The sequence below is a fragment of the Populus euphratica genome, unplaced genomic scaffold, assembly GCF_000495115.2.
Source record: "Populus euphratica unplaced genomic scaffold, PopEup_1.0 scaffold842.1, whole genome shotgun sequence".
In the NCBI taxonomy this organism is placed as follows: Eukaryota; Viridiplantae; Streptophyta; class Magnoliopsida; order Malpighiales; family Salicaceae; genus Populus; species Populus euphratica.
This window is the reverse complement of record NW_011500711.1, coordinates 37,151-50,739: the sequence shown is the minus strand read 5'-3', so window position 1 is coordinate 50,739 and position 13,589 is coordinate 37,151. Positions and strand designations below refer to the sequence as shown.

Genomic DNA, 13,589 nt, shown 5'->3' with positions numbered 1-13,589 from the left:
CCCTACAACATGGCTGGACCCCTTAACTTCTATCATCACAACAGCTACAAATACCAAATTGGCAATCACAGAAACGGTGCACTGTTCTCTTGTATTGATCATAATTTAACACAACACATGCTAAGCTGCAAGAGGCAAAGTTGTTCCACTTCCACCATCACCTGCTCTGCTGCCAACAAACCCTCTCCGTCTAATGAAGTCAGGTGGGTTCTCCTTTTTTCAATTTTTTTTTTGTTGTACGTTGTATCTTGAATTGAAAAATTAGACCATGAATTGAAATAGTTTAAGGGTGAAAGCTGACAAATATTGATTGGTTGATCTGCATAGGAAGACAGACAGCTGAATGTATTGCAATGTGCTTGACTTTTACGCGTTTGTCCATGGAATTAAGTTTGTTAAAGAATATTCTCAGTTCCTCTCATACTTTTTTTTCCTATTCAATGCTTCAGCTGTCAGAGTCTTTTTTTTTTTTTTACAATTGAGGGTTCCTTGTAATCACTATTTCCTTTGTTCTTCAGTTCTACAGCCAAGATAGTGTCTTTTTTTTTTTTACAATTGAGGGTTCCTTGTAATCACTATTTCCTTTGTTCTTCAGTTCTACAGCCAAGATAAGGAGTGAAGTTCTATCTCCATTTCGGTCTGTCCGGATGTTTTTCTACCTTGCTTTTATTGCAAGTGGTGCTTTGGGAGGATTAATAGCAACCACACGACTGATTGCTGCTCTAGCAAATCCATCGAGAGCAGCTGAAGTACCGGAGATACTGAAAGGTCTGGGCATAGACATTGGAGCAGCAGCTATCTTCGCATTCCTATATTACAGGGAGAACAAAGCTAAAAATGTACAACTGGCTAGGCTGTCAAGAGAGGAAAACCTTTCAAATCTTAAGCTCCGTGTGGATGAAAAGAAGATCATTTCTGTGAGCTCTTTGAGGGGTGTTGCTCGACTTGTAATCTGTGCTGGCCCTGCACCTTTCATTTTAGAATCTTATAAACTTAGTGAGCCTTTCACACAGAGCCTTTTGGATAGAGGGGTGCTTGTGGTTCCATTTGCTTCAAATGGGAATTTACCTAGTTTTGAGTTTGACGAAGGTGAGGAGATGAAGGAGCTTACCACCAAGAGGAAGAGACTCTGGCAGTTGGCCCCTATCTACGTTTCTGAATGGTCCAAGTAAGAAATCGTGTCAGAAAAATGTTTGTTTCTTCTCGAATTTTGTGCTCACTCATTCTCATTCCACACACAACAAATTACAGCTGGTTAGATGAACAGAAGAAGCTGGCTGGCGTCTCCCCTGAATCTCCTGTGTATGTATTCTTCCATTTACTTGCCTTTTTCTTGTGCAGGAAAATGCAAGGATTAATTCTTGCAAATCAATTCTGTAATTTTACATTTCACTATTTCACATGGTTGTGAGAATATGAAGCATGCTTTAAGAAATCAGTTCTCTAGTGTTAAAGATGCGGCATCAATTACACCTTAACAAATCCTAACTGTATAAGCTCATCATATTGGGTTTAGGATTGTTTTTTCCAACTTGTAACGTACTATGTGTGTGTTTGTGGGAAAACAAAAGTTGTGCGAAATGAGGATAGGGCGTACTTTGGGATTAGAGTTGAGAGTCCACGGTTCCAATTATAGTGAAATATTGTCATCTTCTCAACATAAAATCTTTTTATATGGGTGTTATCCTTAACATGATGTTTTTCCTTTATTTATATGTAGAAGTTGATATAAAGCTTGCGTTAGGAATATTCCTAACTTTTCCGAGTACATTATGTTCTACAGGTATTTGTCTCTGCGCATGGATGGCCGTGTCCGTGGAAGTGGTGTTGGTTATCCCCCTTGGAATGCTTTTGTCGCCCAACTACCACCAGCAAAGGGAATGTGGTCAGGTCTTCTTGATGGCATGGATGGAAGAGTTCTTTAGATAGTCTTAGTTTTCCAGCAACTGCAGGTTAGTTTCTTATTTGATTGTTATAGGTCCTCCAGTCTTTGCTAAAGTTGTCTTAGTTTGTTTTGAATTGAAGAAATTACATTTTATTTTTTATTACTATATAATTCATCCTTTTTTCATAACCTTGACCCTCCTTCGGGTCATTGCTGATTACTATTTTCTGTAGAGTACATTATCTCCATGCTAATTGCAAATTTCATGCCCTATTGTCAATTGTCTCCATAAAAAAATATTTGATTACCCCTTCAAAAAAATAATGAAGTAGAGCAGGAGATCAGTTATTGCTCGTAAATATCAATACTAATGGTTCATACATTTTTCAGTTGTCAATCAATTGCAAAATTTTATCATTTGTACTGCCTAGAAGCAATATTTATATTCAATCCTTCACAACTAATATTAATTGTTCTCCTCCCTCTCTGTGTCCAAACAAATTTGGCCTAAACCTTTTTTTCCCTCTCGATGCTGTTGACCTATTTATCTTCTCAAAATATTTTGAACTGTGTAGTGTGAAGAAGTTCATCGCTATGACTTCCTGTGCATTTCTTTATGGTAACACGAGAGTAAATGATTGTTGTTCTTTTGAAAGAAAAGAAAGCGAACTTTAGGAACTGGAGATGAATATAATTACCTTAGTCTAGAAAACGCAATGGTTAGCTTAGGTTATGTGCTGGGAAATCATAGTATAGACATTTTTCTACTCAAAATTTAATTAATACTTTTTTTTGTCCGTGTCAGTAAATCCCGTGTCACAACTCAGCACTATAACTAATTTGTTCTTTGGATTCTACAAGTGTTTTTTCTTCCCAAAGGGCTGGACAGTACCTTTGAATGGATTTTCATTTCACATAATACTGCATACATTTCTGAAAGTCTCTCTGCCGACAACTTGCGAGGGAGCTTATCACTTGGAGCAATAAATTTGTAGTGATAGTATCGATCCCTGTGTAAGCTTTTGATTTGCATTTCTGGATTCTGATTTTCTTCCCTGAACCTATGTCATTGTATTGACATAACTTAAAGCAAAGCTTTTCTGGTCTTCTAGTATGGCATATATTGTGATATGGATATTCTTTACTTTCTCTTTAACTGGAGAATATAATCCTATTTGTTGCTAACTCCGTGTATTGATTATTGAGTTTTTTCCTGTCATGATTTCTTAATTATTACCAGAACTTGTTTGAACAATTCCACATATAATCAACTCTACAATACAAATTTACGATTTTTCGCATGTGACTGGTTGGTTAGATTACCTATTATTTTAATATGTTTTGTAGCTAATTAGTTGATTACAAATAACATTATTATATTTCTATAAATATATTTTTTTTGGGCCGACATCACGATTGTTGACACCCGAAAAGAACCATATCATGCTATGGTCAAGTGTTAGGCTATCATTTTCATGGAAGTTTTATCAAATTTGATTGATAGATAAAACATTAAAGACCTCTGAAAAATAACTTTTTGAGCGGTCTTTTCAAGTGAAAAGGAAGAGGATGAATAATTGACCAGTCAACAGGTCGTCTGATTTGTCCTTTATTTTATTTATTGTTTGGTCAAAATGACATTGTTTTGATTTTTAGGATTTTAATTCAGGGATTTGGCCAAAGTTCATTTTGGTCCTCCGTCTTTAAATTTTTTTTAATTGCATCTTAAATTAATCCTGAACTTTTAATTTTATGCAATTTTATTCTTGAAAAACTTTAATTTCAGCCCTGAATTTCAGCGTCTTTTTCATTCTAATCCTTGGATTTGGATTTATATGAATCAACCCTTAACTGAGCATTAAACTTTTAATTTTCTTGGTTTTGGATTTATACGAATCAACTCTCAACTAAGTATTAAACTTTTGATTTTTTTTTAATTTTATCCTTGATTCCAATCAATTAGGTCCCAAGAGTTCAGTGTCTTTTTCAAAATGGTTCTTGACTTTGAATTTCTTCTATTTAACCTCTAATTGACACCAATTTTTTTTTCTTGTGATCTTACCTATGATTTGGACCAAATGATTTTGTAAAAATTAAGTTTGGTTTCTTAAAATTGTAATATTTTCAATTAAGATCAAATTGGGCTCCAAAACTTAACTTTTCACTAATTAAACCCCTAATAAAATTAACTTGACCTATTTAAAGTATAATTACATTCTTGGACCTAATTAAATCCTTTAATTGGATCCAAATTAATTTTTAAACATAATTAAACTTTAATTTGATCTATTGAAAATCTAATTATATTTTTAGATTAAGTTTTATACAAATTCGTACAATAATGATTTAATTACTTGAATTTATATTGTCTCTTTAGTTTTATATATAATATCATACAATTAGGCTCCTAAGTCCATAAAAATTGCAACTTGATTTCTCTACATTCAAAATCCATCTTCAGCCAACTTTTTCCATGTCACTGTCTCCTTGCTATTATTTTTTTTTTTTATTTTTTTATTTTGAAAAGAAAAAGATAAAAATTATGGAATAACCTAAAAATATATTATGATAGTTGCCTTATTTTTATAATGTTTATGATATAAAGTCTTATAAGAGATTTTAGATAATAAACTTAAAAAAAAAAAATGAATGAGAGATAATAACCTTTATAAGAGATTTTAGATAATAAACTTAAAAAAAAAAATGAATGAGATTTAATGACCTCAATCAAGAAATAGTTAATCATTTTAAAAGTGTTTGAGATGAGAGCTTAAAGAGTGTTTTAAAATTGGAAATAGGTCTCATGACTAAGTTGTTTTTAAAGTTCAGAAACTCGAACAACTATTTTCCGATCATTAAAGTGATTAAAAAATAGTTCAAGTGATAGGTCTTCAATCTTACACTAGCATAAAGGTCGAGGGTTCGAAGCCAAGGTGCATATGAGCTTTTTTATGCTTGACCACGAATGCAAACTTGGTTTAGCAGACAATTGATTTTTATTTTTTTACTTTCAATTTTTTGGTAACTTTAATTAATAACCTCTCCCTCGTTTTTTTTTTTACTTTAAATTATTTTCTTAAATTCTAATTAATACCTTATCTTATTTCTTAAATTGTTTACTTCATTTAATAAAAAAAAAGAATAGTAATTAATTTTTATTTTTAATTTCATAATACTTAAGAGATTGTTGTAATTTATCTTTAATTTTTTTTTCCTTTTATATAAATAAATTATATTTACATAATAAATATATAAAAATAAAAATCCTTTGTTATTATCAACTAGAATTAACCTCTAAAACAAAATAAAAAAAAAACCATTTTTGTTTTTATTAGAAAGACTAGCATTTCACTTTGCTATTTAATTAACATTAATAACCGGTTTTCGGTATGTCATTCATATATATATATATATTATTAATCGTAAACACATCTTAATACCGACACCTTCTCTTGAAACCTTACCAACAATACAGTTGAGTCGTAGGAATAGTAGGACCTCCAACAATCACGAACAAGGCAATAGAGGCCCATCTTTGCCCTTTGGTGATCAAACCAATGGATGATGCAGGTAGATTTGAAACGTTTGTCTGCCAGACCAGCTGATTTATTTATCCATGAGATATCATCAACAAGGGAAAATACACAGAAAATATTTACCAATTCAGGCAGGTGTTGCAAGTGTTAAGCAAAGAAGGGCAGGCAGGCAGGATCAGCATTGCTGGAATTCAATTGCATAAATAGGCGAAATGAAGAGTTATAACAAATAGGGAAAGGAAATGAAGGTCAAAGAGAGGCCTCATCACACCCTACCTGTTAAATCAAGGACAGCCTCCTCAACAAGCTCATCCAGCAACTTTCCTTCTATTTCGTTCCCTAAGCTATCTAATTCCACTCTCATCTTATCTACCCACCCTTTCCCTACCACCATCTCCACCACCAGGCTGTTGCTGTCCCCACCGTCCCCAAATGTACGTCTCATATCACTACAAAACCATGACTTCAACTGAGCCCACACGTAGTCAATTATCCGGGGTTGTGCACCCTCTACCAACCAGTTTTGAACCCCACTGCAAGTCACCGCCTTCGTGCTCCTGCCTGATCCATGACCTGTGATTTCAACTAGCGCTGCATTCACAGAGTCAAATACAAGTTTCCCATTTGATCGTGGCTTTGCCTCGAGCAAAAGCTCCTTGTCATTTAGGTTAGCATATTTGTCTCTCAATGATGAGTCTAATGGGCTTCCGGGCGAATGCCCCCCGGCAAAAAATGAATCTAATTGCAGGTCGGAATCAAGGCCAGCTGTTGTCAGTAGAGTTTGGACCAAGAAAAACCAGTCCTTTTCATCTTCCTCAGCACCCGAGGGGACTGGAGAGGGAGAGGACTTTAATGGATAAGGACTAGCTGTCTCTGCACGGGAATCATCCTGTGATAGGGTTCAAGCCACTGATTCTATTGGCGGCGATTTATCAATCAAATTAGACTTGAGAGGCACCTCTATTCCTGCATTAAAAAGAGAATTCATATGATCTGGCTAGGAACTAGGTAAATGCATAAGAAATTTCTCGGAAAGTCCCAAAATAGGAGATATTTACCTGTATAACCTGGCTTGATAATGCCAGAAGCCTCCAGAATTGTGTTTTCATCCTTTTCGAATGGGGGTTCTAAAACTGAGATACGTCTTGGCTGATCCTGATTCTCATTCATAGTCACAGGCACCAAGTGCTTTGTTACCGATACCCCTCCCTGCAAAAAGCTTTTACAAGATTATGAGGTCGTTTCATGGGAAGTTCAAGTTGAACAGACAATTAGAAATAAATAAATGATATTCAGCTGGAAGAAGACAATTATGGAGTATAAATCCAGAACAAATGTACGACATTGCTACCATTACTTGAAATAGAATCAATAAGCAAGAAATCTAGATGTGTTTCAAGCTGCATGGCCAAAGCACAGACTGGTACTGTTTTGTTCACACATAAAAATTAATGAATTAACCAACCCAAACTCATTTTCCTAGCCCACAGGATGACTTAGCTCATACAGTCCAACCCAACTTTAATTAATTGACAAACTATAGGAGGTAGGGAGTACAGGCTGGGATTTCACTCTGTTCAATAAGAAATATAGTGTTCGTGTCTCTCAATCATGTTTCCATACATTATTAATTGCAGACATACCCTTGATCAATAATAACAATAGCAGCATGTATGACTAGGAAAGAACAAAACAGGGCAATCATAAAGAAAGAAGATAGAGCTACCTGATGGGAAACCATGCCTTGATTTGTTCTCATGCTGATAAGATCTCGATAAGCTATGCTTGCTGATCCATGTAAAACAGGAGATAAACGCTTTTCAAAGCCACAGTTATTAGAACATTGAGCTGCATCATCACCAACTTTTTCAGTAAGAGGAACTGGTGACCCTAGGATGGCAGACTGAGATTCATCTTTAGATTGACATGCAACATATTTATCTTTACTTGGTTTCTTGTTCCTCGAGAAAAATAAACTAGAAACTTTCCCCTTCAGAGAAGATTTCATGATCTTTGCCTCTGTCAGCTCCTTCAAAACTTCAGTTTTGCCAGCATCAGGGTGTGAAACTTCAACATTAAGCCTGGCATCATAAACCATGGACGAGACAGGCACTGATTTGGACCTTAGAAGACTTCTAGGAGAATCAGGTGTGCTGTCTTCCTTATTTAAATGACTAGGGATGCAAGAGATTGATCCTCTTGGTTCTTGTTCCTTATTACTAACCTCTTCCTTAGATCTCACAATTTTTTTTGCATCTGAAACTGCAAGCATCTGTCCCAAAGTGCTGGAGATTCTCTGGGCAGTTTTTTGCTCTTGAGCTCTCCCATTCAATGCCATCATGGTCCATCTTTCAGAAAGTTGCTTCTTTGCTTCTCTGCAAACAGATGACTCTGGAGAACAAGATGCACAGCTGAAGGAGGAAGAGGAATAGGGGCTATCAAACCTACTGGTGTAATCACATAAATGCCTAGATGTCAGTGACAAGATTTCTGTATCACTGAGATTCCCCACTGCACAGTCATTTTCTGATTTGTTAACTGAACTACCATCACCAATATAGCCATTGGAATACACAGAAGAAAGACGAGTTTCATTTCTCTGGTGGCCCATCAGGTTTTCACACATATTCCGAGTGATTTTCTTTGCCACCTCTCTTGATTCTTGACCCTCAAAATCTTCAGGTTCATCATAAAAATCTTCACAATGTAACATTCTTGGTGGTGATGGTGATGGTGAAACCAAAGCCTTAACATCATGGATCTTCCTTTGGCTAGGCTTCAATACTACTATTTGAGTGGGTTGAGCAACATATTCATCAATCTTCTGATTGGAAAAGGCAGAAGAATATCCAAGATTACTTTTTCCCCATCCAATAGCTTGACCAGTATGGGACTGTTTCTTTGTCAGTTTATCACTCTTCTTCCCTGATCCTGCATATCTTTCCTTCAAAGGCCTCAGAACAGTGATGCGCCTTGTCTCGGGAGATGGAGGCATACATTGCAGATCATGCAGATGTTGAGCGAACAATGAATTTGGTTCCTGCAGAAACTTGAGGAATAAATCTTTATTGGAACTTGAAACTTCCAGTGCATCTTGGCATTCTTTGGACTGGCAGCCTTTTTCATCTGTTGACAGATGTTTTGCCTCCATAAACTTCAGGCGAACATGAGCCATCATTTTGCTTCCATTGTGATTTCCTTTCCGAGGTGAGCTATCTCTCAGAATTGTCCTTTTGGATTGCTGCCAGATTCCATAGACATCTTTGTATTCACTTTCCTCCTGGCATGGGTGGCCTTCACAAGGCATCTGCTTGTCCAAAAAACTATGATCTTCATCCCAAGACTCCACAGGTATCCCTGAGTGACTTAAAGAACACCTTGAATAACCTCTAGAGTGGCTTCTTCTTGTAGCTGCGATAGGCTGCTGATGAGGAAGGGTATCGGGGGGGTGGGGGGTGTGTCCTTCTGGGGCACAATTAGTGTCTTTACTAGTGTTACATTCGCTCTCTTATTTGAGGAGCTTCTCCTCAACTCAGATACAATCAGCAGATCAGGACGCTATATTGTAGTATATTATAATGCAAGTGTTAGAAATGTAGACAAGTTCTTAAGAAAAACCTCTCTCTTCACTGGACTATGGTCAGTATTACAAATAAAAAATTCTCGATATTTTAACATTTTATCCTCAGTCTTACCTCCAAAGAGTGCACTCAACATCCTTGCCACATCTGATCGACTACTTGAGATTGAAGATCCTGCCAAACCACCATCTCCATGTCAACAACTGCTGGCTTGATATATAATTTATGATGCACAACCATCGATATGAAAATATAAACAACCAGCATGAATCCTAAACAGGACGGTTTAGAATGGAGCGCTTCTGCATAGAACATGTCATTTTATATGCAGTCAGGCCAGAAATGTAATTGTTCCTAACCATCACCTGTAAACAAGATAAATTCTAATTGTTCCCACCGCGTGTCCAAGAGCTAAGAATCGAGTTAAACCGTCCACAATAAGCAAAATTAAAATCCTAAAACGGCTGGAAAAGATGGAATGCGATGCAAGACATAATGGTAGATGACTCCTTTATATTGCTCATCGCCGCTCATAATAAATTGCGAACTAGTTCAAAAACTTAAAAATCAACACCTATTAAAGCTTCGCAACAGCTACTTGTCATGAAAACGTTGAGTTTAACTAAACAGATTTGAGCAGCCTGTTTCCAGCGACCCCTTTGCTCAAATAAAAAAGATTGACCATCCTGCCCAAGCATCCTGGAAACTTGAGCCTCTCTGTTCTGAATCCTATCTCAACACCTATAATAAATCTCAATTGTCAGTTTATGACCTTACAAGAAACAGAAACCCCAACTCCAGACCAAGATATCTGTTCGGAGATGTAAAAAATGATTGCAGCAAAAAATAGAAAACAAAAAACGGGTGGTTTCTAAAAAGGACGAAATCCTATTCCTGTCAATGAATACGTAGGAAAGACATGAAGAAAGTAGCTGGCTGCTTCAAATCAGGCAAAACCCTCTGCAACAAAAATCAATCAGAACCAAAGGACACCCAGTTTTATCAAGATTTTATGCAACTATCCCCCCCTTTTATCTCTGTTTATGGAGTGAAAGCAAAGGAATTGGGCACAGGAACCTAAGTGAAGAAAAAAAGAAACCGTTTGTTAAGAAGGTAAAAAGAAATCAAAACAAAGAAGCTACCTTGACTTGAGACACAAGACAAATCTCTCTTTCACTGCAAACAATATTCCCTCTTCTCATGTTTGGTCAATTATCACACCAACAATAAACTAAAACCAGTTCAGTCCAGGTTTTTATCCAAAAATACAGACCCAGAGAAAAATTTTAATTTTAAAGATAATCAGCTTCCAAAAAAGCTTCCCTTTTCTTTTAAAGGAAACAATTCAAAGGGGAAAGAGTCAAAAGGAGTTAAAAGAGGAGAGATTGAAGGAGGAGAGCAAATAGTTGAGGGCTATAAAACAGGAAAAAAAAAAGAAAAAGGAAAGAGTGATTGCGTGCTCTAAAAGAGCTACAGCTGACACGGTACAAAAAGGAAGAAGTACTTTTTAAGAGAGACAAAGATAGAAACCTGGTTGCCAGAATCTGACATTCCGGTGGAACGTGACCGGAGATTCGACAGGATGTAAGAGAAAAAAATTAGCTCTAGAGTTATGAAGTCACAGGCACAGCGCGAGATTTTAGCAGAGAGGAGAGAGATAGAGATTGGTGTTTCGATTTCTTCTCTCTTGACCGTCTCGTAGGAGTAGTGAAGTGAATCCGTGTAATTCGTCAGTTCTACTCTCTAAAATTAATTTATTAGTTTAATTTTTATAAATTTCAAATCCACTGAAAATGGTCTTTAAATCTATAGAATTAATTAAGTCACAAGTAATTTAAAGTGAACTGTCGGACTTGAAATCAGTTTTGTTAATTCTGATTTATTTATGTGTTTCGATTCCGCGAGAGAGAGGGGAAATAACTGTGGTATTTTTGAATGGCTTTATTTTATATACTGCCCCTGGACTTTTTAGTATTCCTGGTTCGAGCTTCAATTTTTCTTTCCTTTTCTATTTATGGTCTTCATAACACACACATAACTCGTCAAATGCACTCCTTCATTTCGAAATATTTTTAAGATATTCAATTGAGCTTTTTCAAGAAATGAATTTAAATCACGAGTAACTTTTTTATAGTACGTTTTGTATTTGTGTAAAAAGATTACAATTAAATATATAATAATTTCTATATTAGCAATTTATACTCGGCCATAAGAATGTATGATATTCATATTATTAATTTTTAATAATAGAGCATTCTTGTTATTTTTTATTTGTATTTGTATTTTTAAGTATCTAGCAATTATAACTTATTACCCTAAAGTTTTTTCATTTATTATCAACAATGATTCGAGAGAAATTAAAAGATAAGATACCATGAAATGAAAGAACCCGCTAAAAGATGAAAACATGGAGATGAACAAAGGGTACGAGAGCATATTCACCATCTTAATCAATGGCCGCAACAAATATGACTTCATGGTATGTAACTATAAAATGTTTTTGTAAACTCTCAGTTAATTTTTTCTGAAATATAATAATTAAAAAAATGGAGTAAATGATTATTATAACATGTTAAAACATATACAAATAAAAGATGAAGAGGTTAAGGGAGCTTCGGTATAAATTTATGGAACGATTCTAGGTGATAGAAATTATGATATAATAAAAAAAGGAGTTAATAAGATAAAAGAAGATTTACATTTGAATATATGTATTTTTTCAAAACCACGAACAGTTAGCTCAATTTAATAAAATGGTTGCATCATTTCTTGACATAGCCAGACCGTTTTGGCTATTATTTCTCTTAAAGCTAATGGTATAGCCAAAAAAATAGGAAAGAATGTTTTTTCTTCTTATTTTTTCCTTTTGTTATTGAAGAGTTAAAGAAGTGACAAATAGGAGTAAAAAGAGGGTGTTTTGAGAGAGAAAATATCAACACTAGAAATTAAGAAAAACCAAAGAAAGGGAATATTGAGTTAGAGAAAGAAAGTGAATAAATAAAAGGAAAAAGGGGAGGGATGCGGAAATTTTTTATTGGTTGGAACTCTAAGTTAATAATATTACTTAATAAGGAGTTTTAAACCTAACCTGGCAAGCTTATATGAAAAAGAAAAGCAATTGAGGTTGAATTCATGAATTTTGTGTTAGGTTTTATAGTAGGAATTTGGAAGATATGCAAATTTATTGTAGATTGAGTCAGTTATGTTAGATTATATTGTGAAGGGTGCTAAATTCAGAAGAAATAATGAAAAAAAAACTATGGTGTCTTTAAAGGCTTAATTGTAAGCTAACAAGGGATCAAATTGCATATGATGAATTTGAATTTATTCAACTATAATGATGATATATTAGTATACGTATGAGGAGATTGAATACATAATGTGTTCTATATGAGATAAATTGAAGAGAATTTACATCCTTTTTTATTATGCATGTTTTAACAAAATAGGAGTAAGGATGAAAATTGGGATTTATGAATGTCAAAATGGTTTAAAATTTGTATAAATTAATGATGAATGTGTTAAGAAATGAGTGAATTCTTTGTGTTTTTTTTTTTAAGGAAATGAAAGTCCAATATAAGTTGAATTATGAATGATGGTTAAGTTGGAAAAAAAAAAAAACAACTTGGTTATGAAATGTACATAGAATGAAAAATTATATGGTATACTTATGGATTTAAGAAAGGCCACGGGAGTTGTGTGCCAGCAAAGAAGTATTATGGTTTAAAATTTGTATAAGTTAATGATGAATGTATTAAAAAAGACCAGATTCTTTATGTCTTTTGACACGACTAAAAGATTGATGTCTTCTCCCAAGTGCAGGAGTGTCGAAGTAATAAATAACCTGGCAAGACGGGGTCGAACCATAGGGAGGTTAATTGTACAAATTATAAATAACAATAATACAACAACAACAATAATAACAACAACAACAATAATAATAGTAATAACAGCAATAATAATAATAATAATAATGCAGACCTCTTCAAATTCCCTTAAATGCAAGTATGGATTTTCCAATTCTAAACCATGAAAAGAAGGTAAAAGTTGAATATTACCTGGTTTAAAATTAAAATGAGATGCATCGGGCGGAAAAACTATGCATGATGGTGCACTTGTTCTTGTGGGATTCATGTGATCTCTAAGTGTTCTAGCACGGTTATTCTCATTATTCTCATTAAGAAGTGATTGATTATCTTCTTCGGCTATATTTTTTGAAAATGATGAGAATACCCTACAAAGTCTACCACTTGATGTACATGACCACACTCTCATGCACGTGTAGGAATAGAATAAAAGGAAAAAGAAAACAAAAGAAGAAAAAACAAGAGAAAAGAAACAAAGTTATATACAAAAAAAGTAAAAAAAGAAAATAAAATAACTACTATAATTTATACAAGAACTTACCTCCCCGGCAACGGCACCAAAAACTTGACACGACTAAAACATTGATGTCTTCTCCCAAGTGCAGGAGTGTCGAAGTAATAAATAACCCGGCAAGACGGGGTCAAACCACAAGGAGGTTAATTGTACAAATTATAAATAACAATAATACAACAACAATAACAATAACAATAACAATAACAA

General features: G+C 34.6%; 3 protein-coding genes across 11 annotated transcripts in view; 1 reads left to right on the top strand and 2 right to left on the bottom strand.

Moving 5' to 3' along the window:
- Window positions 1-2,999, top strand: part of LOC105116092 (LOW PSII ACCUMULATION-like protein) — a 3,227-nt gene extending 228 nt beyond the window's left edge. The window contains exons 2-6 of one of the 3 annotated variants that reach the window (XM_011013279.1): window positions 1-203; window positions 596-1,168; window positions 1,252-1,302; window positions 1,784-1,952; window positions 2,747-2,999. In XM_011013279.1, the coding sequence (XP_011011581.1) occupies window positions 1-203; window positions 596-1,168; window positions 1,252-1,302; window positions 1,784-1,925 (969 nt within the window). In that variant the 3' untranslated portion in view covers window positions 1,926-1,952; window positions 2,747-2,999. Of the gene's footprint in view, window positions 204-595; window positions 1,169-1,251; window positions 1,303-1,783; window positions 2,100-2,690 lie in introns of those variants that run through there. The other 2 variants (XM_011013278.1, XM_011013276.1) reach the window with 2 other exon arrangements.
- A 2,302-nt stretch (window positions 3,000-5,301) lies between these two features.
- Window positions 5,302-6,319, bottom strand: LOC105116094 (uncharacterized; the record flags this gene model as incomplete). The annotated part of the gene is made up of 2 exons (XM_011013287.1): window positions 5,302-5,495; window positions 5,698-6,319. Coding segments are annotated over 2 exons (816 nt in total), but the record flags the coding sequence as incomplete, so codon positions are not given.
- Window positions 5,582-10,728, bottom strand: LOC105116093 (uncharacterized). 7 transcript variants are annotated; one of them, XM_011013281.1, is made up of 6 exons: window positions 10,533-10,728; window positions 9,577-9,743; window positions 9,117-9,176; window positions 7,148-8,979; window positions 6,480-6,630; window positions 5,582-6,387 (listed from the first exon to the last, which is right to left on the bottom strand). In XM_011013281.1, exons 4-6 carry the CDS (start codon window positions 8,726-8,728, stop codon window positions 6,323-6,325), a joined length of 1,797 nt encoding a protein of 598 aa, XP_011011583.1. In that variant the 5' UTR covers window positions 8,729-8,979; window positions 9,117-9,176; window positions 9,577-9,743; window positions 10,533-10,728; the 3' UTR covers window positions 5,582-6,322. The 7 variants fall into 7 exon arrangements, with proteins under 7 accessions (XP_011011583.1, XP_011011585.1, XP_011011582.1 ...); XM_011013283.1 differs by having other exon boundaries at window positions 7,148-8,964; XM_011013280.1 differs by having other exon boundaries at window positions 9,117-9,743.
- Window positions 10,729-13,589: the final 2,861 nt, after the last annotated feature.